Source organism: Taurulus bubalis, assembly GCF_910589615.1.
Source record: "Taurulus bubalis genome assembly, chromosome: 20".
NCBI classification, from domain to species: domain Eukaryota; kingdom Metazoa; phylum Chordata; class Actinopteri; order Perciformes; family Cottidae; genus Taurulus; species Taurulus bubalis.
The window spans coordinates 765,926-793,511 of NC_136608.1; the positions used below are offsets into that span (position 1 = coordinate 765,926).

The 27,586-nt window shown below is 45.5% G+C and overlaps 1 protein-coding gene across 1 annotated transcript; it reads left to right on the plus strand.

Annotated features, from left to right (window-relative positions):
- Positions 1 to 396: 396 nt before the first annotated feature.
- Positions 397 to 27,586, plus strand: braf (B-Raf proto-oncogene, serine/threonine kinase; the record flags this gene model as incomplete). Its single annotated transcript, XM_079236021.1, has 19 exons — positions 397 to 566; positions 10,101 to 10,202; positions 10,343 to 10,621; positions 13,519 to 13,622; positions 14,375 to 14,477; positions 16,185 to 16,333; positions 17,829 to 17,948; positions 18,062 to 18,221; positions 19,189 to 19,228; positions 21,762 to 21,875; positions 23,126 to 23,262; positions 23,340 to 23,457; positions 23,630 to 23,714; positions 23,804 to 23,980; positions 24,055 to 24,101; positions 24,258 to 24,376; positions 24,474 to 24,605; positions 26,583 to 26,717; positions 27,398 to 27,586. Exons 1-19 carry the CDS (start codon positions 426 to 428, stop codon positions 27,584 to 27,586), a joined length of 2,451 nt encoding a protein of 816 aa, XP_079092147.1. The 5' UTR covers positions 397 to 425.

Sequence of the window (27,586 nt, forward strand, 5' to 3'; positions counted from 1 at the left end):
CATTACCACCAACGAACGGACACATGGTAAACCTGAGACCTGGTATTCCAGCACCCAGCAACACTGGTCGTTTCTGGATTTTGGGTCAAATAGTGGGCGGGGCCAGGAGGCCAAACACAAAAAGTAATTTTTTTGTGTTTACATTGTGAACCCTATTTTTAATATTAGCATGTGAGCCATAACATGGTGAAACTTTGGCTAATGACTCCGTGATTGTTTGGATATAATTCAAAAGCTATTAACCAGGGCATGATGATAATAATAAAACATTATTATAATTATAAAACAATAGAGCATATCTCTATTGCCAGGATGCATGATCACAAGCAGCAGTGATGCATCCAGGCTCTCTGTCGCCCCCTGCTGGCCGCACACCAGCCTGCGTTTCCCTCTATTATTTTCCACTCCGTTCCTCGCAGTTTAAAATGGCGGCGTTGAGCAGCGCCGAGTCCCCACCGCCCGTCTTTAACGGAGACACCGCGGAGCGGGAGCCGGGCCAGGAGCCGGGTGCAGGGCTGGACTCCTCCTGCACGCCGGGGATCCCCGGAGGTCCGCAGGACGAGGAGGTAAGCGGCGGCGGGGGAGCGGGCTCCGAGCCGGGCAGCAGGGGGACCCGGGCTCCGAGCGGAGGGAACCTGATGTCAATGTTCAGGAAACACCGGCTGTAAGCGCGGCTCGTGGGGGCATGCAGTGCGGGGCGCCGAGGCGACGCGCGCGGCTCCAGCGGGACACGAGGACCGATGCGGCGGCGCGGCGGCGCGGGAGGGACGCGTCCATCCCGGCTCGGTTTCGGGCCTGCTGCTTTCACTCCGCTCGCTCTCGGCTTCGTCTTCCAGGCTCACTGCAGCGGCAGCCCGGTGCGCCAAGCGAGCGCACGCGCGCGCGCACACACGCACAGCCGTTAACGCAATAAAGACACGCAACAAAGACACGCAATGACAGACCGTGTTTTCTAATGCGCTGTGATGCGCCCAGAGTCCATTTTCACCAAAGCACCGAGTCCTTTACCTCAAAGATGATGATGATGATGATGGTGGTGGTGGTGGTGGTGATGATGATGGAGGTGGAGGCTAACTGAAGTCGTGCTTGTGTGTGTGTTTTTACGTTTACATGTAATTTAGCTACACATGCTACTTGTATTTCTATTACAGACTATACACACACACACACACACACACACACACACACGCAGAACCTCCGGTCAGGCTGTGACCTCATCCTCAGTGCACGGTGACCATGTGAATGTGTGTTCAGGGTGCAGGTCAGAGGCCTCCCTCCCTGTGGACCAGCTCCTCCTCTTCCTCATCCTCTTCCTCCTCCTCCAGCAGCACACCACCAGTCCCAGTTCAAACTATCCTGGAACATAATATGACTGCTCTGTTAGAATGCGGGCCCATGTTCTCTATGTGGCCGTCCCTCTGAGTGCGGCCCCTGGCCCCGTGCTAAGGGCCAACCAGTCTGGTCAACGTGTCACAGTGACCGTGGCGTAGTAGTGAAGTCTAGGCTCGACCCAGAAATGCAAACGGCAGAGTGCAGAGGCCGAGAGATCCAGACTTTTAGTCCTTTGCTCCCAAAACCACTTCATGTAAGACGAGTCCCCCGGACCTGGTAAACGCCCGCATGCTGCAGGGCCCCGCATGCTGCAGGGCCCCGCATGCTGCAGGGCCCCGCATGCCCACTTTGTGGTGTGACATCACAATGACATCACTTTTGTTCCACAGGCCGAGGACTTCTCCTCCTGATGAGTGGCTCCCGTCTGTTATTAAACATGAAATGATAACTAATTATTCAATCACAACTCCTAAAACGAGAAAGAAAAGAAACATGCACTTTATTAGTCCCCTTGGGGAAATTCTTCTCTGCCTTTGACCCATCCCTGGATGGGGAGCAGTGGGCAGCCCTGCGGGGCGCCCGGGGAGCAGCTGGGGGTTGGGTGTCTTGCTCAGGGACACTTCGACATGTGAGCTGTGGGGGGACTGGGGATCGAGCCGGGTGCCTTGCGGTTTCGGGACGACCACTCATCCCCCTGAGCTACAGTCGTTTTCAGTCTGTTATGTAGATGCAGAAACCTATTCAACACTTCGGTGCCATGTAGGAGGACCAGGACATGGTGTTGTGATGAAACTGTTATTCATGTGCACATTGCTCTGCTATTTTGACATCAGATATTAAAGGGCCACACCACTGGCTTTCCATATTTTCGCCCATAAACAATAGGGTGGGGGGGAAATCGATACAGCATAGTATCACGATATTTTGCATAGCGATATTGTATCGATGCACAGAAGCCAAGTATCGATCTTGTATTTAATCAATTATAAACTTTTTGGTCCTAGAATAATAAAATCAATTGCTTTTTCAGCCCAGTAGATGGTGCTGTGTTTTGTGGTGAGGTCAGCAGAGGTCCTTTTCAGGGGGGCGGGGCGCCCCCCTGAAAAAACCTGCCGCCCCCCTGTCATTTTTTTATAACGCGAGATATCAGAAGTCATTTAAGGTTCTCTTTCCTATAGAACAAGGCTGTACCTTGTTCTATTATTAAACAAACTAAACGGCCGTATGTTATTGATCGTATCTACACGACAGCTTGTAGATACGTGGTCGCGTCTACTTCTCTGCTCTGTGTCGCGCACGGCCGAGTTCCACCCCGATGCACACAGGTGAGACACAGCGGACAGAGAGAGAGAGGGAGGGAGAGAGAGAGAGGGAGGGAGAGAGCGAGCGGCGAAAAATATGTTGCGTGCTTTTCCCAATGGGATTTGCTTCTTTAAGCTATCACTAGTTTAAGCTAACAGCGCGATCACACCAGACGCGACTTTTAAAAGTGCAGCCGCTTCAAAAACGCCTTGGCAAAAATGGCCGGTGCAAAAACGCCCGGTGCAAAACAGCCCGGGGCGCCTGTGGGGCGCCTGTGGAGCGCCTGTGGAGCGCCTGTGGAGCGCCTGCGTGCGCAACCGCAGTGACACGGCTCGTTCGTTAGAGCCGCGCCTGGAATGAAGGCGAGCGCAGCGGCCGCAGCAGGAGGAGTTGTCAATAAACTGAGGTCAAGTCGAACAGTTTAGGCTGCCTTCAAAGTAAACACAGGAAGTCACAGAAAAAATGACTTCCTGTTAGTTCCGAACTTTTGTCTACTTGTAGTTTACAGATCACGTTTGGATTTATTCATATGTGTTCATAAATATATATTCATGTAGAAATGTGTGTGTAGCTGCATCCTTTGTTCTTTTAATGTCTACCTGTGAAATACATTACTAGTGGTTTTGATTGTGTTATATAAATGCAATTTTGTATTAACAACCACACAAGATATGTTTTAAGATTAAACATGAGACGAATAGTCAACAATCCAGCATTAAGTATTACAACTACACATACAATAAGGATTGGCTCATCTCGAACAAGCCTACTGATGAGCTGTGCGACTACGCGCCTTGTGCTTAAAAGTTAGAAAATAGCTAATTGTTTTCCACAATAAGATATTTACTAGTAACTCAATATTAGTTATTTTTTGATTAGCCCCGCCCCCTCGAGCCTCGCTCTGCATGAAACGTTGTGCCTCTGTTCTACTCTATGGTTACTGTGGTTGCTGTTTAGCTGCTGATAATCAAACTCGACACTTCCTTAGAGATCGTATGAAATCTGAACACCGTGTCCACGGCTTAACTCATGAGATCGTGAGAGCCGCTGTGAAGCTCAAAGCGGGTGGCCGTCTTGGTCGTAACAAGACAGCCTCTCTGCAAAAATAGTGGGACAGCTAACGGCACGGGATGACATGCGCCTGTGCAGTGGCGGGCCGTGGTATGTATACCTACGCCTGCTATAGCAGCTGGGTGGCGCGCAGAACTTTGTGATTCTATTTAGGCCAGCAGAAAGGCTTAGAAGGCCCTGACGGCCCACCACTGCCTGTGGGACATAGTGAGTCTGAGAGGACTCTGTCGTATTGAACCGACTCATTTACTAAATCCAAATTTCACACATTTGAGTCCCATTTAGCCTCAGAAGTGGCATCCACACTTTGAATCACAGTCATAGAGCCACCTCGTGAATTTTGTGATCCGTTGCACCCAGAATACCTACAGAGATCAGGGGGATCCACACAGTACTGGGTCACGTTCTGGGTTTTAAGGAACAATGAACGCAGAGACACAGAATACACGGTGCGTAGATTGATGCACCCAACAGGGAACCCAAGTTCACCAGCATTCTAACGGAAAACGTCAGCTGTACACTATTAGCAACATGTGCTGAGGTTAGCATACCATGGTGAGAGCAAAGGAAACACCACAGCTGGTAGACCCGCCTGGCATTGACATTGGCATACAGCCACGCTGGAACTAATTGTAACATTACTGCACAAGTTTAATTTTGTATCATTCTATTAAGTATTTTCAATTGCATAGCATGAGAGATGCTTTTACGTTTCACAGACTATTTTATATATATCTTGTTGACTTTTGGGAAAGTGTTTGCAGAGTGTAATAGAGGATCGCTTGCAATGTTTTTTAAGGCTAAGAGTAGTTTACCAAAGTTGCCAGTAGACAAAAGGCTCCCCAGTCCCCAGCAGGACACTTGTCCGTTCAAAATGAATGAAAAGAGACCGATGGTTATCTACACTGCTCAAACACTTAAATCAAACATTGGATCTTGATGAAAGAATTATTCAAGTTCCCATTCTATTATCCGCTTATCCTATTCAGGGTCGCGGGATGGCTGGAGCTGATCAATTATTCAAGTTGAAAATCTTTATTGATTTAATGTCTTCATTGTGTAATTTGTCGAGAACAAAATTACAGAAGATTGTTCAATGTAAACTAAAATCAGTAACCCATTGACAACCGGATTCAAAATCGGACTAAAACTCTTAAGTAAAAAAATCCAACTTGCGTGAATTTCATCATGGCAATGTGGCTCGGTAGAGTGTTTGGCCTGACATGCCTGTATGCCCTCAACATCTGGGCATGCTCCTGATGAGATGGCAAATGGTGTCCTGAGGATATTCTCCCAGACCTGGATCAGGGCATCAGTGAGCTCCTGGACAGTCTGAGGTGTTACTCTGCATTGTCGGATGCACCGATACACTACGTCCCAGAGGTTCTCAATTGGATGGAGCTGCAATGCCTTCATCATCCAGGAACTGCCTACACACTGGCCACATGAGGCCAGGCATTGTCCTGCACCAGGAGAACCCACTACACCAGTCTGACAACGGGTCTGAGGATTACATCCGGTACCCAACAGCAGTCAGGGTACCGTTGGCTAGCATGTGGACCTCCAAGTTTGACCTCTCCAGACAATCACTGACCCACCACCAAACTAGTCATTCTGGATGATGATGCAGGCGGCATAATGTTGGCCTGTTTTACGTCTGTGCTGAACCAGTTCTCCTCGGGTCATGGCCCGTCTCCCGGTATCTTCTCCACACTCTTGAGACTGTGCTGGGAGACACGACAAACTTTCTTGCAATGGCTCGTATGGATGTGCCATACAGGAGGAGCTGGACTCCCCGGACAACCTGAATAGACTGCAGGTATCGCCTCATGCTACCAGTAGTGACTGAGCACGAGCAAAATGCAGAACTAGAGAAAAATCATCCAGGAATGATCAGGAGACAGAAATGGTCTGTGGCCACCACTTGCATACCTGCAAACTTGTCACCTTTCGGCGAAATTCGCCGTTTTTAATTCAAAATATGTCATCCACGTGAATCGTGTAGATCCAAAGAGTTTTTGTTTTTGGGAGGGTGGGGTCAACTGGCCGCCCAGCGTTTCTGAGATTGGAGTAAGACACGGAAAAAAGCTGAAAAAAGTTGTGATCTTCGCAAATAGAAGATCTTTGACGTGTCGAGTCTCAGCCAATCAGCGTTAAGATGTCTACAGCGGCTTCATTTCCCTCCCACCAGTTTTTTAATGGCAAGCTAGTCCGCTTGCTAACACGTTAGCTAACGTTGTTTGAGAGACAGCGAGTGAGATTACTGGCAGCGGAGAGTCCGTGGCAGCGTGAGACTTCAGACAGGAGAGCGGAGAGTCAGTTCTGCCTACTGACACCTGACTACATATAAGTTCTACCTACCGACACCTCACTACATATAAGTTCTACCTACCGACACCTCACTACATATAAGTTCTACCTACCGACACCTCACTACATATAAGTTCTACCTACGACACCTCACTACATATAAGTTCTACCTACCGACACCTCACTACATATAAGTTCTACCTACCGACACCTCACTACATATAAGTTCTACCTACGACACCTGACTACATATAAGTTCTACCTACCGACACTTCACTACATATAAGTTCTACCTACCGACACCTCACTACATATAAGTTCTACCTACCGACACCTGACTACATATAAGTTCTACTACCGACACCTGACTACATATAAGTTCTACCTACCGACACTTCACTACATATAAGTTCTACCTACCGACACCTCACTACATATAAGTTCTACCTACCGACACCTGACTACATATAAGTTCTACTACCGACACCTGACTACATATAAGTTCTACCTACCGACACTTCACTACATATAAGTTCTACCTACCGACACCTGACTACATATAAGTTCTACCTACCGACACCTCACTACATATAAGTTCTACCTACCGACACCTGACTACATATAAGTTCTACTACCGACACCTGACTACATATAAGTTCTACCTACCGACACCTCACTACATATAAGTTCTACCTACGACACCTCACTACATATAAGTTCTACCTACCGACACTTCACTACATATAAGTTCTACCTACCGACACCTCACTACATATAAGTTCTACCTACCGACACCTGACTACATATAAGTTCTACTACCGACACCTGACTACATATAAGTTCTACCTACCGACACTTCACTACATATAAGTTCTACCTACCGACACCTCACTACATATAAGTTCTACCTACTGACACCTGACTACATATAAGTTCTACCTACGACACCTCACTACATATAAGTTCTACCTACCGACACTTCACTACATATAAGTTCTACCTACGACACCTCACTACATATAAGTTCTACCTACTGACACCTGACTACATATAAGTTCTACTACCGACACCTCACTACATATAAGTTCTGCCTACCGACACCTCACTACATATAAGTTCTACTACCGACACCTCACTACATATAAGTTCTGCCTACCGACACCTCACTACATATAAGTTCTGCCTACCGACACCTGACTACATATAAGTTCTACCTACCGACACCTCACTACATATAAGTTCTACCTACGACACCTCACTACATATAAGTTCTACTACCGACACCTCACTACATATAAGTTCTGCCTACCGACACCTCACTACATATAAGTTCTACTACCGACACCTCACTACATATAAGTTCTGCCTACCGACACCTGACTACATATAAGTTCTACCTACGACACCTCACTACATATAAGTTCTACCACCGACACCTCACTACATATAAGTTCTACTACCGACACCTCACTACATATAAGTTCTGCCTACCGACACCTCACTACATATAAGTTCTACCTACGACACCTCACTACATATAAGTTCTACCACCGACACCTCACTACATATAAGTTCTACCTACCGACACCTCACTACATATAAGTTCTACTACCGACACCTCACTACATATAAGTTCTGCCTACCGACACCTGACTACATATAAGTTCTACCTACGACACCTGACTACATATAAGTTCTACCTACCGACACCTGACTACATATAAGTTCTACCTACCGACACCTGACTACATATAAGTTCTACTACCGACACCTCACTACATATATATATATGTATTAAAAGCTGCTTTGAACTAGTGTCGGGACAACAGCTCATAATTACCTTTACATAATGTAACTGAATGAATCCTCTGTAAGTTAGCTGTTAGCTAGAGTGCTACATTTACAAAAGTATTATGAGTATGATATGGAGCCGTCACTGATCCTGCTAGTGTGGGACCGGTTGCGGTGAAGAAACCTGAGACACATTTAGGGCTTTAACGGTTTAAAAGAAAAAATGGAATTAAATGAATGTGAACAAGTTCACCTTTTGGGACTGTAGACTTAGTTCTGAATTTTGAATGGAAACTATGAATGTGGACGAGTTCATTTGGATCTTTGTGAAGATTGAAAAATGAGTCCCAAATATCCCGGGTCCGGACGCTGCCATCTTGTTCTTTAGACTTCATTTGGAGCCCCCGACTGCGTTGTAGTGGTGGTGGGTTTGGAGGCCCGGCCCGAGGGTTACCCTCTGCCACCCAATAGCATGAAGAGCGTTTGCCACAGAATCTTGAGTCACTGTAACCACGCACGTTATCTCTGTATGTATAGTTTAACCACATGTTCCAGAAAGCGCTATTTGTACGAGCGCTGAAGGCTCATGCCTATAACGGGGGGATTTGGTTGAAGTCTATATTATTTATTTATGAATAGGGCAGCTTGTTAAGTCGAATGACTCAAACATGCTGAATTATGTGTTTTTACTTCTTCCTGGTTCTCTTTGCAGTGCTGGTAAATGCACCCCTCCAGTTGACACTTCTCTTCTATTTTTTTACTAATATTACATTAATAAATGATAATGGAAGTAAATTCATGTTTTTTTAATATGAATTATAACAAATATGTAGTGTTTTAAAATGAACATACAGTCACAGTGAGAAAAAATAACTTGTGTATACTAAAATGTTGATGCATCGATAATCGTTTTGTAATCCCACCCCGACTCTACACCGCCATGTTGAGTCCATCACCGCCACAAAAACAGTTTCTTCTTCTCCAGTTGGGCTAATCAACATACATTTACACATACCTGCACACCTCTTCTCTTTAGATTTAAACCGTCCGCTATGTTGCCCCGCCGTGTTTTACAGTAGCCCAGAACCGTCAAACTAACATGTACAGGTCCAATTTGCAACCTCACCGATAGATGCTGCCACATCCTACGCACCTCCATGGTAGCTCCTCCCATCAGTGTGTGTGAATGGTTGAATGACCTGTAGTGTTAAAGCGCTTTGAGTGGACGGAAGACAAGAAAGCTGTTGTCCATTTACTATTTACCAAACAAAGGACTTCCTCTAGTATAAGCCTGCTTCAAATAACCCTCTCATCATTCCGACAGGCCTAACCACATGGCCACACTCTAACACTCACACAGCCAACGGGGTACGATGGCAGTGAATAGGGCAACATATTAGCTAGCTGTGTTGCTAGCTCTGATACCTGCGACACCTTGTAGGTCACAGGTCTGTAAAGAGTCTCACCTGTGTCACGGACCAGGCCGCACAGCCATGACCAAAGAAGGGGGACACGGACACAATGAGCGGTTTTAACATAAAAAGGTTTATTTCAACTTGCCAAATTGCAGATGGACCGAGTTGCCGACACCAGCCCACTGGTGTCTCGTGGCGGGGAGAGGGAGAGCCCTCAACCCGAGGCCCTTTGAGCTCATTCCCCTATCGAGAGCAGGTGTCCCCACTCTCCTGACGACCCTGTCTGCCACACCCACCTACACACCTGCAGGCCAACGCCCAGTGGCAGAGAGGGTCGTCTCACCTGCTCCAGGTGCCTTCGCCCTGTTGTGAAAGATGGCACCCTCTGATTGTCTAGGGACTATGGATGCACCCGTACCACTTCCTACCGAACAGGTTGATGCACAGTTGACAACCTAATTGAACCTGTTTATTCATTAGGTTATTGTTGCAACTGGGCAGCTTATTAGGCTCAACTGACCAGAGGTCAATTCATCTTGTCATTTGGCTGCAGTTATATGAGAGTAGTTTTACTAGTACATTATACATAATTACTAGTATTATACTTAATATTGGTATCGGAATCGGTGCATCCTTATCGGACAGTGCAGTCTGCTGTGTCTCTTGGCCAAGTCATGAAAATAATTACTCATGTGACACAGTGTCCATTTTTAGGATGTAGTCTAACGATAACATTGGGGGAGAATCTGGAGAAATGTTGCCCTATTTCAGGGAGAGCCCAAGTCAGGAAAATGTACTCTTTAGGCCTTCAACTTTGGTGGTTGTTCATTTACTGAAAGATTTCAAACTGTTCATATTGTTTGCTTTGCTTCCCCACAGATCTGGAATATCAAACAGATGATAAAGTTGACACAGGAACACTTAGAGGCCCTTCTGGACAAGTTTGGAGGAGAACACAACCCTCCTTCCATATATCTGGAGGTAAGATAGTTTTGAACAAGAACAATCGTCTTGTGATTGTAAATAAAAGTTGTATATCCATGCATTCACGTCGCCTTAACACATTACAAGGCAATATAAGTGAGTGTTGAGTCCGTGCTCTCTGGTGGGTCGTCTGTCAGGCCTATGAGGAGTACACCAGTAAACTGGACGCCCTGCAGCAGAGGGAGCAGCAGCTGCTGGAGGCCATGGGCAACGGCACAGACTTCTCCTGCTCTCCTTCTCACATGCCAGCCCTTCTGGAGGTCAGGATGGGAGGTTGTGGGGGCGCTCAGGCCTTTCCCTCGGCCCCCAATACCTTGGCTGTCCTGCAGACCCCCATCGACGCCAGCCGAGCCAACCCTCGCTCCCCACAGAAGCCCATCGTGAGGGTCTTCCTGCCCAACAAACAGAGAACCGTGGTATGTCTGATGTCCTCTCTGTACTGAACATGGTTTTTAGATTTGGGATTCTGTTTGTCCAAGAATATAAGAAACCAAAAGCACCAGCATTTTATTTAATTCAATTTTAGCCCAATATCACACATTTGCCTCAAAGGGCTTCACAAGCTGTACAACATATGACATCCTCTATCCGTGGACCCCATCCCAACAGAGAGCGAAGGTCAGTCTCAGTGTTACATGTCACGTGAACTTTGACCAAACGAATGAGTCCGATGACTTCTTCTGCTGATCTAGGCCCCTTGGTCTTGAAGGAGATCTACCAAGACAGACAGTGTAGGACAGTCTTTGTACACAAGTGTGATGTATGTCTGTGTACATGTCTGAGCAAATAAAGATTAGAGTATTCAAACATATTCATATTGTACTATTTGTAGAATAAAAATGAATGTTTAATGCCCCCCCTCCCTCTCTACCTCCTTCTGCTTAATGGGTCGTGGTTATCTGGATCATGGACCATGCATACTACTCATTATATGAATAATTTCTGTCACATTCATTGAATGTGCTGTAACTCCGTTACGTTATTCATTCTGGCCACATGACATCTATTGCTTCTGTCCATCCAGGGAGAGGGATCCTCCTCTGTTGCTCTCCCTCAGGTTTCTTACCCTTTTTTTCCCTGTGAAAGGGTTTTTACTATCTTTATTGGGGGAGTTTTTCCTGATCCGATGTGAGGTCCCGGGACAGAATGTTATGTTACACATTGTAAAGCCCTCCGAGGCAAACTTGTATTTGTGATGTTGGGCTATACAAAATAAACTGAATTGAATTTAACAAAATGTCATTCTGACAGTTGGGTCCATTTAAGAAAGTGGATTTAATGAAAAATCCTTTTTTGTATGGTGAGGATTTCATAAAATATGTCAGACATGCAATGCTTTGTTATAAAACCACAATTACATGTACAACAATAGCATTTGGTACAGACCAATGCTCTCACTTCTAAATTCATGTTTTTAACTTTCCAGTTGAAATCTCTGCTGTCCAAAACATTTACAGTGTGCAGTCCTCTCTGGTAAAGGTGTAGAACACAGCCCAGGTGTAAAGGTGTAGAACACAGCCCAGGTGTAAAGGTGTAGAACACAGCCCAGGTGTAAAGGTGTAGAACACAGCCCAGGTGTAAAGGTGTAGAACACAGCCCAGGTGTAAAGGTGTAGAACACAGCCCAGGTGTAAAGGTGTAGAACACAGCCCAAGTGTAAAGGTTCTTAGAACACAGCCCAGGTGTAAAGGTGTAGAACACAGCCCAGGTGTAAAGGTTCTTAGAACACAGCCCAGGTGTAAAGGTGTAGAACACAGCCCAGGTGTAAAGGTTCTTAGAACACAGCCCAGGTGTAAAGGTGTAGAACACAGCCCAGGTGTAAAGGTTCTTAGAACACATCTGAGAAATGCTCTAACCCAGTGGTTCTCAAACTTTTTCTGTCACGCCCCACTTTGGAGGATGAAAAATGTTCGGGCCCCAACAACATTGTTACAAAATAGTCCAACTTTTTGTGACTCCTCCATCCGTGCCTTTTCAAATAATAGAATAAAGAAAATTTAAATCCCTTTCAAGTAAACCAGATCGCTCCATCAGACAGAAACTAATAACATGTGCAATCACTGTGTTAGAACAATACAAATACAGTTATATCTGTGCAAAAAATAACTAATATTTGGCAAAAAAATACTTATTGTGGCTGCAAATACCCTGTTTAGCACTGAAGATATTTTCAAGATAATAACAATAACGTTTAACCTGTGCAAAACAGAATGAGTGAGATGTGTGAGCATCAGGTTGTTTCAGTATTAGTGGAGCAGTGAGCTGCTTTCCTCTACACATATTTATAAAACAGGGTTGTAGATTTGATACGGCTCTCAATTAATGCTCAATGTTGAGCTGAGATCTATATTCTGTTTTCAGGGACACAACAGCAGAAAAGATCTCACGGAGGCTTTTAGCAAAACGCCAAGAATCGTCGATTACGAACTAAACATGTCCACCAAAGTACAGCATTTCTCCATGTATTAATTAATGACGTTTTATGTCCGTGTACGTTGTACTTTTGTACTATGTCAAGTTATCATGTTCATGGAGAGAGAGGTCGTCCTGAAGCCACGAGGTAGCGGTTCATCCTGTTCTCATAGTTTCATGTTGAAGTGTCCTTGAGACCCTGAAGCCTCAGAGCTTCACAGCAGCTCACTGCTCCTTCATTACTAAGGATGTAACATGCAGAGAATAATGTCCCCACTGTGGGCTTAATAAAGTATCATATAAATTTAAAAAAGTCTTAAAAAAAACAACCTGTAATACCTCCGCGCCCCACAGTTTAAGAACCACTGCTCTAACCTAACCCCAACCCTCATCCTAAAATGGTCCTGGATTACTTCATGAATAGAACGGTACAGGAGTTGAGGCAGCAGTGTTCGACCAATCAGCGGCGCTCAACCCTGCAAACCCCACCCCGGATCTTGCTGTGCTTTCAGAGCTACCCCCTGACCAGGGCCTTTTTGGGGGGTAAATGTCCCTGGAACATAATTTGGGCCCTGATCCCTGCGGTCGAAACATAATGAGTACCTCAAAATGTTCTTCGTCCCTGGGGAAAGTTCCTGCGGTTGAAAGGGGATATTGATTGTTTATCGGAAGTTTATTCATGTTTTTATTTTTGAGCTCCTTGAAGGTCAGTGTGGAATAAGTGAATGTAGGTGTTCCTTTGAACTCCACAGTAACAAGCTATTACTAGCACACCTGAGACCATGGCTTCCATGACACTAACTGCTACAAGGAACATTCTCACTCCAACTTTACAGTTTGAACATCCACACTTGGTGTGGTTGTGCCAGCTCACTTCCTGTTTGCTGTTGTGGTGTGTTCAGGTCCCGGCTCGCTGTGGGATGACTGTGAGAGACTCACTGAAGAAAGCTCTGATGATGCGAGGCCTCATTCCAGAGTGCTGTGCCGTCTACAGGGTACAGGACGGGTAAGTCAAGTATTACACTTTATTAAATACGTGGCTCTCCTCCAAATGGAATTGTATCTTATGTTTATAACTCTACAAAGTACTACTGCGTATTGGGGACACAGTCAGTAATTTTTTTTGAAGTAATAGTATTTAAGGAGCCAGGGGAGGGGTGTAATATTGGGAGAGAAAAAAACTCACAATTTCCAAGATTGAAGTAGTTAATTTGTGAGCAAAAAAAGCTTGCTCCATAATCATTTATTTTCTTTATCTACAATGGCCCTAATACGCCGTAGTAACCAGGACATCAGAGCCAACTGTAAAGTACCACGAGCTGCTGAGGTCACACTCTTCTCCCGGATGTGACCGTGATGCTGACCAGCTTTAGGCGAGCAGGACTCAGAAAACATAGGCAATGCAAGGCTGTACGGCACAATACATGTATATCTGAAAAGAATGATGAAAATGAAGGCATTGTTTCACATATTCAAAATCTGAATTTCTAGTCTAAAGCATCTCATATGTCAATTTGGTGAAAATGCTATCAGTTCTGACTGTTTGATGTGAAACCTAGAAAACAAACAAAAAGGAGGAGCAAGAGGACCTTGTCTGAATGTGGTCCTTATTAATCAATACAAGGTTTCTAGATGTGGCATGTGCTGTTTTTCTTTTTGAAACATCATGGTCATGTTTGCACAACTTTGGATATGGTGGTTAGATACACATCGGTGTGAGGTGTAGACCTTTACCCTAACTCCCGCCTCCTCTTTCAGAGAGAAGAAGCCGATTGGCTGGGACACAGACATCTCCTGGCTGACGGGAGAAGAGTTGCATGTAGAAGTGCTGGAGAATGTTCCGCTCACCACACACAACTTTGTAAGTACTGCACTCCAGCGGCGATGCACGTATAATAATCGGGCTACTCACACAGACTCAGAGCTCCACGGCGTCGGGTCTGTTTGCTTCATGCGCCGTGAACGACTCTGAAGAAGTGATGAGCTGACATGAAGGACATCAAAGATCTGTATGGTGTCAGACAGACCAACGGAAACGTTGGAGGAGCAGAATCACTCGTTGACCGGTCTGAACCGCTACTGGTGTGAACCAACCGCTACTGGTGTGAACCAACCGCTACTGGTGTGAACCAACCGCTACTGGTGTGAACCAACCGCTACTGGTGTGAACCAACCGCTACTGGTGTGAACCAACCGCTACTGGTGTGAACCAACCGCTACTGGTGTGAATGAACCGCTACTGGTGTGAATGAACCGCTACTGGTGTGAACCAACCACTACTGGTGTGAATGAACCGCTACTGGTGTGAATGAACCGCTACTGGTGTGAATGAACTGCTACTGGTGTGAACCAACCGCTACTGGTGTGAACCAACCGCTACTGGTGTGAATGAACCGCTACTGGTGTGAACCAACCGCTACTGGTGTGAACCAACCGCTACTGGTGTGAACCAACCGCTACTGGTGTGAACCAACCGCTACTGGTGTGAATGAACCGCTACTGGTGTGAACCAACCGCTACTGGTGTGAATGAACTGCTACTGGTGTGAATGAACTGCTACTGGTGTGAATGAACTGCTACTGGTGTGAATGAATCACTACTGGTGTGAATGAATCACTACTGGTGTGAATGAACTGCTACTGGTGTGAATGAACTGCTACTGGTGTGAATGAATCACTACTGGTGTGAATGAATCACTACTGGTGTGAATGAACTGCTACTGGTGTGAATGAACTGCTACTGGTGTGAATGAACTGCTACTGGTGTGAATGAATCACTACTGGTGTGAATGAACTGCTACTGGTGTGAATGAATCACTACTGGTGTGAATGAATCACTACTGGTGTGAATGAATCACTACTGGTGTAAACTGCCAGGCTTCTGTTCATGCAACAATTGATCTAGTGCGATGCTTCCATGTCCAATGTGATTCTGGCTCTTGTATCGACCGTCTGTCAGAAGAATTACATCAACACATCTGTCAAGGGTTCATTCTTGTTTCCCACTGTCAATACCCACAATCATCCAATCTCAACCCTCAAACTGACCCCCCAAAACAGAAGAACAATGGAGTCTCATAAGAACACAGGGAAACACAGTAAAGACCCCGTTACTTAACAACACGGATATTTGTAGAACACAAGTGGGACTCACTGACCTATTGAACCATCAGGTCTTTCTCTACTGTCCATTCGACACAAACCCTATTGGGTATCTCCTCCTAAGGTGAAGGGGATGGAGGCCCTCATTGATGACACACTGAAGGACTCTTCCTCTGGGAACAGCGTTTCTATGATGTCCACGCGGTCTTTGACAAAGGGCCTCTCTGTGAACATGAAAGGAAGTAAGCTGTTCAGGACATCTCTGAACTTCTTATGACATATTGTGTGACATTTGAGTTCATGAGGATCCGTAACTTCCCAGTCCTCAGCAACCTGAACGCCTCCAGAGGTTCCTGGGCATGGCAGGGTGGGATCATCCAAATCACTGAGTCTTCATGCCTTACAGAAAACGCTCCTGACCCGCTCCTCCCTTCTTGGTCCTGATTCTGTGTTTGTTTGTTTTCTAGGTGAGGAAGACCTTCTTCACACTGGCCTTCTGTGACTTCTGCAGAAAGCTGCTCTTCCAGGGTTTCCGCTGTCAGACCTGTGGCTACAAGTTCCACCAGCGCTGCAGCACTGAGGTTCCCCTCATGTGCGTCAACTACGACCAGCTAGAGTAAGTCACACAAGGGAAGGACCAGGATGCTGCAGCCAGTTTGAGATTGAACCAACTGTACAATATATTCATTTCATTTCTCTAGAAAAACCCACTTTTGTCCTCACCTGCTGCCCACTCGCTTTCAGTTCATTATGTGCAGGAATCTGGTGGATGGGTTTATGCTGTATGAGACGGAGACGTATTCACTCTGCATGCTGTGTAGCATTGTGATGCCTCGCATTGAGCGCCATATATTTCCTGGTTGAACTCCACAAAGCTCACACATCAGTGTGTTTCCATGTGTTGAGAGTACTACTTCATTGTGATTATGCTGCCCTCAGTATATGTGCTGTGATAGATACACCTTGGCAGTTAGACAAACTCCTTCTTGACGTCACGTCTCTGAAGACAGTTGTCCGTTGTCCACAGGTTTATTGACGTAAGAAAGAGTCAAACTAAAACACACAAAAGGCATAATGAATACAAATCAAATGCTTTCTCATTAACCTTACACATACACAATGTCAATATACTGATTCTTCAGTGACATACATTGCTTTGTTTTTAACCGCTACTTTTTATGTATTCACTGGTGATTCACTTACATATGTTCCTGTAAACCACTGTATTTTAACATATCATCAACTATTTATTCATATTTACTTGTATTTATTCTGTCATGAACTTTACCAACAGTCATAGTGGATTAATGACTCGATGGACTTTGTGCATAAAACTTCCCAAAACTAAACATTGTCACAAAAATCATCATCTGCGATCATAAGTAACAATAAACAAATGAATACATACCAATGATACCATCAAAGGGCATTCGATGCAGGCTGACTCAACTGGATTGGAAAACTACCGAAAGCAGCAGTTCTGAGCCATGTTCTCACTTCTTCACTTCCTGATTATAAGTCGCCTGACAAGTTACAGGACATTTCCTGTTTCAAAATAAAACGTGTTTCAAAATAAAACGTATAACATTCTGATTTAACAATTGTAACAAAACAGTGATAAAACGGCTTTAAAAAGCCTTTGGTGTCTCTAGAGTGTGAAGTCTGATAAATGACCCCACGCGATGTCACTTGAGTCGGCGTCGGTTGGGGGATGAAAGAAATGTGGAGGTGTGGTTAGAAAGAAGTTAGCTTCCCATCTGTAGAGGCTCCAGGCTACACCAGTCGTAAGGAACATAACACACCCAAATACCAGACCTGTTGAGTTGCTTTGTGGGTAATGTAGGCGGCAGGTTTTGAGGTGGAAGAATGTGTCGACGATCTTTCTGCTGCATCGATTTTGAGTTCAACATCGTTGTAGTTGTGAGACGCTAAATAAACTCTCTAAAGGTTGTTAACCGTAGTTCTCAACGGTTTTCTTGCTTTTGAGTGAGAAGTCTGTTGGTCTTTTTGCTTTTCTTTTTTTATTCTGTTTCAGGCTCCAGCCCCGAAACAAGTTGTGTGGACAATAATTGATTAACAGAGAAGTAATCTTCATGATGTTTGTTCTGCAGCTTGTTGCTAGTCTCCAAATTCTTCGAGCATCACCCGTTTACCCAGGAGGAGGTCTGTTCAGAGGGAACCACCCCCGTGTCTGAGGCCTGTCCGTCACTCCCCCCATCAGACTCCACCGGGTGAGTCCCCTCTAATGACTTTGACCACTGAGTCAATGTGCTTACAGAATAACAGAAATGTAAATGTCCCAAAAGGTCGATCGACTTTTCACTTACATAATTCATTTTTCCAGTTCTATATGCCACGCCACTGTGTCCCCGTCCAAGTCCATACCCATCCCGCCCAGTTTCCGGCCCAATGAGGAGGACCACCGCAACCAGTTTGGCCAGCGGGACCGTTCGTCCTCCGCCCCCAACGTCCATATCAATACCATTGAGCCCGTCAACATCGACGTGAGTCTGCTCCCACCTTGTTGGACTGACTGGTTCTGATAGATGTGTGCTTCTCAGCATTTACTGTGACTGGTCTGCTGACTGCTCGGATGGGTTGCCAACACCTCAGTCGCATAGGAGCAGGGGCCCCAAAGAGAGAAGGGGTGCAGCAAGGACTACCGGTAATTCCACAGCCTTTTTTAAAAGGCAAAATGTGGCTCTGTAAAGCTTACCGACAGAGTCCCGAGCCGACCGGCAAAAGCAGCCGGCAAAGGCCAGCCTACGGCGGGGCGTGATCCCACAAGGGGACCCCCACACCGTGTAGCGGTAGCCGGCCCTGCAGAATCCCCCAGGTGGACCCCCAGTGTGGATCCCTCCCACTGAGAAGGGAGCACATCTTTCCGTTTCATTTTGAAACTGGTGAGACTGAGGCTTCTCATGGTAAATAATGGACTGCGGCGAAAATACGATTTAGTGTGGAAAATGGAAAACCAAGCTTTTGTAAAACAATGATGTAAGCACTATATTAATCAGCTCCACTCGGTTCAGTGCACTCCTTATGAAGCAACTCTCGGTCTTGTCGCTGAAGATAAAACTAGACTGAGGATACATGTGTAGGAATGAACTAGAACAAAAGGTGTTCCTTCTTATTCAGTTGGACATTTATTTGTTTGAAAAAGTTTCAGCCCTGGTTTGTGCAACAGCTTGGACTCTGCTTCCCAGAATCTGGATGGATGTTCATGAAATGGAGTCATTAAAATGTGTCCAACTCATGTGAATGCATCCTGGCCCCCTACAGCAAATGTCACTCACATTTTTAAATGTGTTAACCCTAAAATTGATGTGACATAAAACATAACCAGTGGTTCTGAAAACATGAATAAGCCTCCAACAACAGTTCCTAAGAATGCTACTACACTGTGTGTGTGTGTGTGTGTGTGTGTGTGTGGTCTTTCTATTTTTAATTTCCCTTGTCCCTTCTTTTCAGGACCTGATTCGAGATCAGGGCTTGCCCCGGTCTGATGGAGGTAAGGATCAAAGCAGGAGACTTGTGGCTCTTTCTGTGGCTTCTTTTTCCCACCATCCCGCGTCTGCGTGCTCTTGGTCTTTTGTGTGTGTGTGAAGATCAGACCCAAGACGTTGAGTCGGTTCTGTTTAGTCCTGCACCCTCCCGTCCACTGAGAGCAGGATGAGATCGCGGCTGTGGGTCAGGGTTTAAGGTAGAACTTCCACTTTCGCCGGCCTCGTTCTCTCTTCTCAGTCTTACTCTGAGCCGCTCTGCCAGGCGGGCTGCAATGTTAAAACAGCTTCAGTTTGTAGTTATTCAGGGGCCTGTTTTAATTTTCATGATTTAAAGATAATTTATTAGGTTAGGTATATGCTTTTGATAAGAGAGCTAATTATAGTTGAGTCATGTGGTACTTAAACGTTCTAGAAACATACAGACTGCCACACGGTTGCACGCTTTGTTTATTCAAGTAAATGTAGTAGTTCATGAAGAGACATGGTGTAAAGGGCTAATTCAAAGGTTTTGGATATGTGACCAACATGCTTCCCATGAGAGGTCTGGGAACACGTTCTGAAGATATCGACGACCAGATATCTGTCCTGTATGAGGGGTCTGACCTTTCCATGGCACTGACCTGCTGCGTTTGGGTTCACCCTTCGTTCATGAATCCAGTGCAACACTTGTTCAGTGTCAAACTAGCAATTTACTCAAGGAGTAGTTAAACATTCTGGAAAATACATGTATATACATTATTTTCGGGCGACATGAGAAATGTCGGCCACCCCCCTCCTCAAGTGCCCACACCCCGTCTGCTGCCACCCTGTGGTAGAATCGTGCTTCCTACACAATATGACAGTCCTCCCAGCAGGTCCAAACTACTACGTAATGCTAATGCTAATGCTAAAGCACAGTCAAGAGGGCAGGGCGTCCACACTGTAGTGCTGTAGTTCTTGTCTTGGGCTATTTCTCCCTGACTTGATGCACAGCAGTCTGAATACCTACAATACATGAATGTGTTGAAGCTAAACCGGGCTAGCTGCTGGCTAGCTGCTGGCTAGCTGCTGGCTAGCTGCTGGCTAGCGTATTATCAATTCAGTTAAGTTCCAGATTGAGTGATATTGATTAGACATTAGCAGCAAACACATTAATTGTCCACTCTACAGAATCACAGGTCCTCAAAGAGTTTCCTTGCTGAGCAACAAGTTCTAACTGGTCGACTGGTCTCAGTACTTTATGGTACGACACAACTTTTTTATTTTGTATTATTTCTGTTTGTGAACAGATTAAACAGACACAAGAGGCCAATCAGTGATCTTGAGGTGTTGGTCTGTTCATTGTGTATGTAACGTTGTAGCCAGCCTGGCAGCTTCCAGCCTCTATGGCAGTGGTTCTCAAACGTTTTCCTGTCATTTGGAGGAAGACAAATGTTCCCGCCCCATCAAAATTGTAACAAAATGGTCCAACTTTTTGTGACTTTTTGTGACTGAAGTAAACCAGATCGCTCCATCAGACAGAAACTAATAACATGTGCAATCACTGTGTTATAACAATACAAATAAAGTTATATCTGTGCAAAAAATAACTAATATTTGGCAAAAAAATACTTTTTGTGGCTGCAAATACCCTGTTTAGCACTGAAGATATTTTCAAGATAATAACAATAACGTTTAACCTGTGCAAAACAGAATGAGTGAGATGTGTGAGCATCAGGTTGTTTCAGTATTAGTGGAGCAGTGAGCTGCTTTCCTCTACACATATTTATAAAACAGGGTTGTAGATTTGATACGGCTCTCAATTAATGCTCAATGTTGAGCTGAGATCTATATTCTGTTTTCAGGGACACAACAGCAGAAAAGATCTCACGGAGGCTTTTAGCAAAACGCCAAGAATCGTCGATTACGAACTAAACATGTCCACCAAAGTACAGCATTTCTCCATGTATTAATTAATGACGTGTTATGTCCGCGTACGTTGTACTTTTGTACTATGTCAAGTTCTCATGTTCATGGAGAGAGAGGTCGTCCTGAAACCACGAGGTAGCGGTTCATCCTGTTCTCATAGTTTCATGTTGAAGTGTCCTTGAGACCCTGAAGCCTCAGAGCTTCACAGCAGCTCACTGCTCCTTCATTACTAAGGATGTAACATGCAGAGAATAATCCCGCTGTGGGATTAATAAAGGGTTATAAAAAAGAAAAAGAAAAAAATCTGCATCTCCCCCATCGCCCCACAGTTTGAGAACCACTGCTCTATGGTAAGCTAGGCGCACCACCTGACTCCGGCTCTGAAGCCGACTTAGCACACAGATGTGAGAGTGGTGTCCATCTCCTCATCTCACTTCAGGAGAAGAATCTTTGCCTAAACGTGCCAATGAAGTGTATCCCATATATGTTGCATTGAGCCGTGTGAAGCCTCCCCTGACCTAAGACATGTAGCGTGGTGTGGGACTCTGCAGCAGCAGCAGCTCAGTAGTAGCCATGGACAGTAGTTAGTAGGAGGTGAGACGGGCAGGGTGAGTAGCAGTGATGGTCTGTCTGTTTCTCTTTGCCCTGCAGCCCCCCCGACCCACCCCGCCCGCTGCTTGAGGAAGCACCGAACACGGACCTCAAGCCCCCTCCTATACTCCTACCCCAATGACATAGTGTTTGATTTTGAGCCTGTTTTCCGAGGTAGTTAGGCCTCTGTGTGTTCCTGTGTCCTTCACCCTCCACCCTCACTCCCCACACACCAACCAGCCCTGTGTCACATCCACTGTGTGTGTGTCCTCCCTCTCTCCCCTGTGTCCGTACATGCTCTCTCTACCACACACCTGAGCGCTCACACACAGAGCTCACCGTCTACCCGGATCGGGCTCTGCTCTTTCTGTGGTTGGTGATTCGATCGCTGAAATCCTCCTTTTAAACAAGTAATGCTAATTGAAGTGAATCTGTGGTTCACTTGCTGTGACTCCAGGCTTTAGTCGCACATCAGAATGCTTTCAAATGACGCTGTGACGGCACACACCTGCATGTGTTCCTTAGTTGGCTGCAAGATTTACAAGAGAACATAATCAACATGACTTCAGGTATTTAACGGCTCAGTTCAATGTTTATATTCATAACGGCCACAGTGCATGGACTCATTTGCCGTCTCGTCTTAGTCATGGAGAAAAAGATTGGAAACGAACATATTCAGTCTTTGTTAACAAATGAACACTGATCTAAAGCTAAAGAAGTAATTTCACAAATGTTCCATGCTGTTGTGGATAGAACATGGAATAATACACCTTCGCTTGTAAATGAGAGACTTAAAACAAGTGAAGTGAAATAGTCAAGTTATTTCACTTTGTAAAAACCAAACTAAAAGGCTGAATGAACGTCAGCGACCTCCAGCTCCAGAGTAAAGGTGCATGTTTGTCATTGTAGCCAACAGATTACAACAGATACAATATCCACCTCTTAGGTTAAATGTTATTATTTTGTATAATTTCTATTGTTCTCTAACTTACACAACATGTTGTTTGATTTATGTTTTGAATCTCTTGGGTGGAGCTCGGCTAGCAGTTTCTTTGTGCTAACAAAGGTTAAAGGTTAAACTGGACCTTCTTCTTCCATTTTGGTCTCGTTGTAAATAGTTTAATTAAAACCACCGCAGAAGAGACCAAAGTTAGCGGTTTCACGTCCAGATCCTTTGTGGTCCTGACACAAGTAGTTAATAACTGATGAGCTTTGAAGTCTAGATTATTAAACCATGAATGGCCTCACCTGCATGTGACCACACACACACACACACACACACACACACACACACACACACACACTGATCCAGAAGCCTCACCCCTCTCCCCGCCCTCCTTCACTTTCTGCTCTGCTGTGTCTCCCACCAGCTCACCTCTCTTCTTGCATTGTTTCCCTTTCTCTTCATCCCTGATCCCCTCCAGGTTCCACCACAGGGCTGTCGGCCACGCCTCCTGCCTCTTTACCTGGCTCTTTGACCAATGTCAAGGCTCCACAGAAGTCGCCATGCCAACAGCGGGAGCGCAAGTCCTCGTCCTCGTCCGAGGACCGCAATAAGATGGTGAGACATTGTCCCAGACACTGCCGTTATCCAAGTTCATTGTCTGTGCTTGTGTTGACTGAGTCCCTGTGGAACAGAAAACCCTGGGGAGGCGGGACTCCAGTGACGACTGGGAGATCCCAGAGGGTCAGATCACTCTGGGCCAGAGGATCGGCTCGGGATCGTTTGGAACGGTCTTCAAGGGGAAGTGGCACGGTAAGCCCAAGTTGCTCCCAGGTCCCTCCACTACTGTCTGAAACAGTTAGAAATGATGAAGTAGCTCTACGCTTCACCATATTTTAGAGCTGTGTTTGTGCAACATTATTATCTTAAAAACACATTTTGGAATTTATGTATATTTGTTGACGCGTCCTCTATCTGCTCCCAGGCGATGTGGCAGTGAAGATGTTGAATGTCACTGCTCCCACACCACAACAGCTCCAGGCCTTCAAGAATGAAGTGGGAGTCCTCAGGTAACGTCTGGCCCCTCCCCTGCAGCGCCGCTGTGCTTCCCTACAGGTGACCGTCTCATTACTCATCCACCTGTGTGTCTTTGCACCAGGAAAACGCGCCATGTGAACATCCTGCTGTTCATGGGCTACACCACCAAGCCTCAGCTGGCCATCGTGACCCAGTGGTGCGAAGGCTCCAGTCTGTACCACCACCTGCACATCATCGAGACCAAGTTTGAGATGATCAAGCTGATCGACATCGCCCGGCAGACGGCTCAGGGCATGGAGTAGGTCCTCCCACATGGAAAGCATTCGCCGTGTGTGTCGTTGGTCTCATCACCTTTCTCTTTTCCTCCTGCAGTTACCTGCATGCCAAATCCATCATCCACAGAGACCTGAAGAGCAACAGTATCTTTTTAAACATCTCACTCAGTTTGTCCAAATTAAATTCCAATCATCTGATGACGGAGGGATGAAAATATAACCTCCGTGCTTAGAATGCAGAAGTCCGACTTCATAGCTGAGAATTGGAAGAAGGTAGTGTTTCCTTGACCTCATCTCCAGATATTTTCCTCCACGAGGATCTGACCGTGAAGATTGGAGACTTTGGTCTAGCGACAGTCAAGTCCCGCTGGAGTGGCTCCCACCAGTTTGAACAACTGTCTGGCTCTATACTGTGGATGGTCAGTGTTCATCCTCTACCAGCTGTCTTCTGTTGGTCCTTTATAATGGCACTCCTCGTAAAAGAGTGAGCTAGTGGTGAAACCTGTGCTCTCTCAGGCCCCAGAGGTGATCCGGCTGCAGGACAAGAATCCCTACAGCTTCCAGTCAGACGTCTACGCGTTCGGCATCGTGCTGTACGAGCTCATGTCAGGAGCACTGCCCTACTCCAACATCAACAACAGAGACCAGGTGAGGACCGCGTTTTAAAAACTACAAAACACATTTCCCAGCGGACATTGAACGTAGGCAGGTGATGTTTTTGTAACGGGACCGGCCCTGACCTGGTCAGAACCTAGGGGGAGCGCCTACTCCTTACGCCAGCCGTGTAAGGAGGGCCCGTTTTAGAACCCTGAGGTTTCCCTCTCAGTTTGCTTTCGATTACAATTTATAGAGAGAATGACGGATGTTAAAAACCCCATTCGTTCAGTTTCCCCGTGGCCTACCTGTTTAATTTTGAGCCACAGCGATCCACCGAACTGTTTCCTCTAACAGGAAGATGAACCGTTTTCCACACATTGCAACCCAAACGGTTACTTACATTTGTCTGGAACAATCTTCGTCTCGAAACACCTGGAAGTTATCTTATTCCATTAAACGGGAGTCCCCATTGAGTAGAGTTCTACACTTATTTTAGAGTATACATTTTATTTCAACAAGAGTTATTATACACACAGTACCATAACTGAGTTTTTCTTTACTTGGGGGTTTTCCCCGCAGTAGCTAAGAGTCAGTTCACCAGTTATGTTTCAAAAGCTACAAGTGTAAAAAGTCACATTTGTAATTCATCAACCGCTTCTTTTCGTCTTGGAGACAATCCCCTCAGCGCTTAGAAGCAGTTAGCAACTCTTATTTGATTTCTCAAAGTGAGTGGTTCCATCTCAGGGACAGAGTCCAAGAGGAACTGAAGAGCACACCGTTATCATTGTATTTCTAGGCAAGTGTGTGGGAAGATCCCTTATCGATGCACAGTGGGAGTGACTTGGTAGCAGGTGCGTGTGACTACAACATGCTTTGACCTCTGTCACACGCTCAAGTGTTTGTAGTTACTGTTGCAGAACAACTTCAAAACAAGTGTCAGACAGATTTATGTATCCGTGAAACATTTAGTGGGAGTAACTGGCGCCTTGTAAGCAGATTTGACAGGTGAGACCTGCCGATGCTGCCTGGGGGTGATGGGGTCATGTTTAGCTGAACAGGTGTCAGAAGATGAATACAGATTTAAAAAAACATAAAAGGTCAGCTGCAAGGCACCGGATCTACTATGACCATATTTAGACTTGTGTCATGTGAGATATATATGTCATAAAAAAATAATAATGCATATGTAGTTGTAATGCATGAAGAGAAAATGAAAAGAACTTAGAAAAGTATAGAGAAAGAACTCGTATTTTTCATAACCCAATCCTCAACATTTTGATTATTAAGCGACATAAACGGTGTGTTCAGTTGAGGCTGCTGGTGAATAAGTGCCTCAACTTCTCAAGACCAAAGCCAAGTTCTCTTGTCCTGCTTTCCACCTGACTGAAGGGGTCAGCAGAAGAAGTACCGGTACTCCAAAATCCTTCTGAAGTAAAACTAGTAACTATTGATAGTAAAACTATCTCTACCTGACAGTAAAGGTCTCTACTCTGCGTGAAGAGAGGAATTACCAGCACAATGTTCTTCAATTTACTGAATATCTGTTCAAGGTGAAAGACTAATATGATAATATTATCATAACACGTCTATAGCGGTCTGGGACTCCAGGCCCAAGTCTGGTGGGTCTTCCTGAGCCAGAGTGTATTTCACAGGCGCAGAGGTGTGAATGTGTTTGTATGAGCAGCAGCGCCCCACACCTGGGGAGCTGAACCCAGATCGCCATTTTGATTCATAAGTCACGTACATTGTGTGCATCATTACAAACTGTATGATCTTTATTTGGAGTTCATACATGCGTCATTCAAATGCACTCCATTGAATTAAGATGAATGTAATTTAGTTTGTATTCATTTGACTGCGTCTTTTTCTAATCATAAAATCAACAGTCAACAGTGTAAAAGTATTCCAGTGGCACAGTCCAGCCACCATTCCCAACATGTACATTTGGGCTTTATTGGAAGCTCCAGCTCTACAACACGTTTATCCCAGCACACGGATGTTCAATGACTCCGGTCTTCATTCCCACAGATCATATTCATGGTGGGTCGGGGTTACCTGTCTCCTGACCTCAGCAAGGTGCGCAGCAACTGTCCAAAGGCCATGAAGAGACTGATGGCCGACTGCCTGAAGAAGAAGAGAGAGGAGCGCCCTCTCTTCCCTCAGGTGAGACAAAGACATGCGTGTACTCCATTGGGATATGAATTGCTAGATTAAGCTCATCACAGCTGAATTATTAGAGTTTTAGAATCGGATATTTATTTTAGAGCTGGCGTGCGTGAGATCTAGTGCTTCATTCTTAACTATTCGCTGTATTAAAGATGTCATACATGAGCAAAACATCCACTGGTCAGAGTGTGTGTGAACCCTGTGCCAGGATAATCTGCAGCGTTGCCAGCTGTGAACTGATTGAAACATCTGCATGGTAGACGATGGTCGTAAGTTATTGAAGGGTCCTTCATCATGCGGGCCATTATAGTACGTAGTATAGTATGTATCCCCATACACCCCATCAATCTGTTAAACGTTTCCTTTATCTGGCCGTTATTAGTGCCGACCTCATCACTCTGTCAATCCTTTATAATTCATAGATTTATATTCAAGTATAAACTATTGGTGATGATTGAATACTGTGTCCTGAAAGATGATGAAGGTCCACACGTTTGATTCCATGAGGAAGTGATGGGCTTTGCCACCAGATGGCCTCAGAGGTTTACATGATGAGAAAAGCACTGAAGCGATGACTCATTAGTTCCACACACACACCATTGTGATGGTTATGTCTATGAGTTAGTTCGTTAGTATTCTGCCTGACGACCCCGCGGCTCTGCTTTGTATTCTGTCAGATCTTGGCGTCCATCGAGCTGCTGGCACGCTCATTACCCAAAATCCACCGCAGCGCCTCAGAGCCTTCGCTAAACCGAGCCGGCTTTCAGACGGAGGACTTCAGCTTGTACGCCTGCGCATCGCCCAAAACCCCCATCCAGGCCGGAGGCTATGGTGAGCTCACCCAGCAGCACAGGCAACAGCTGTGA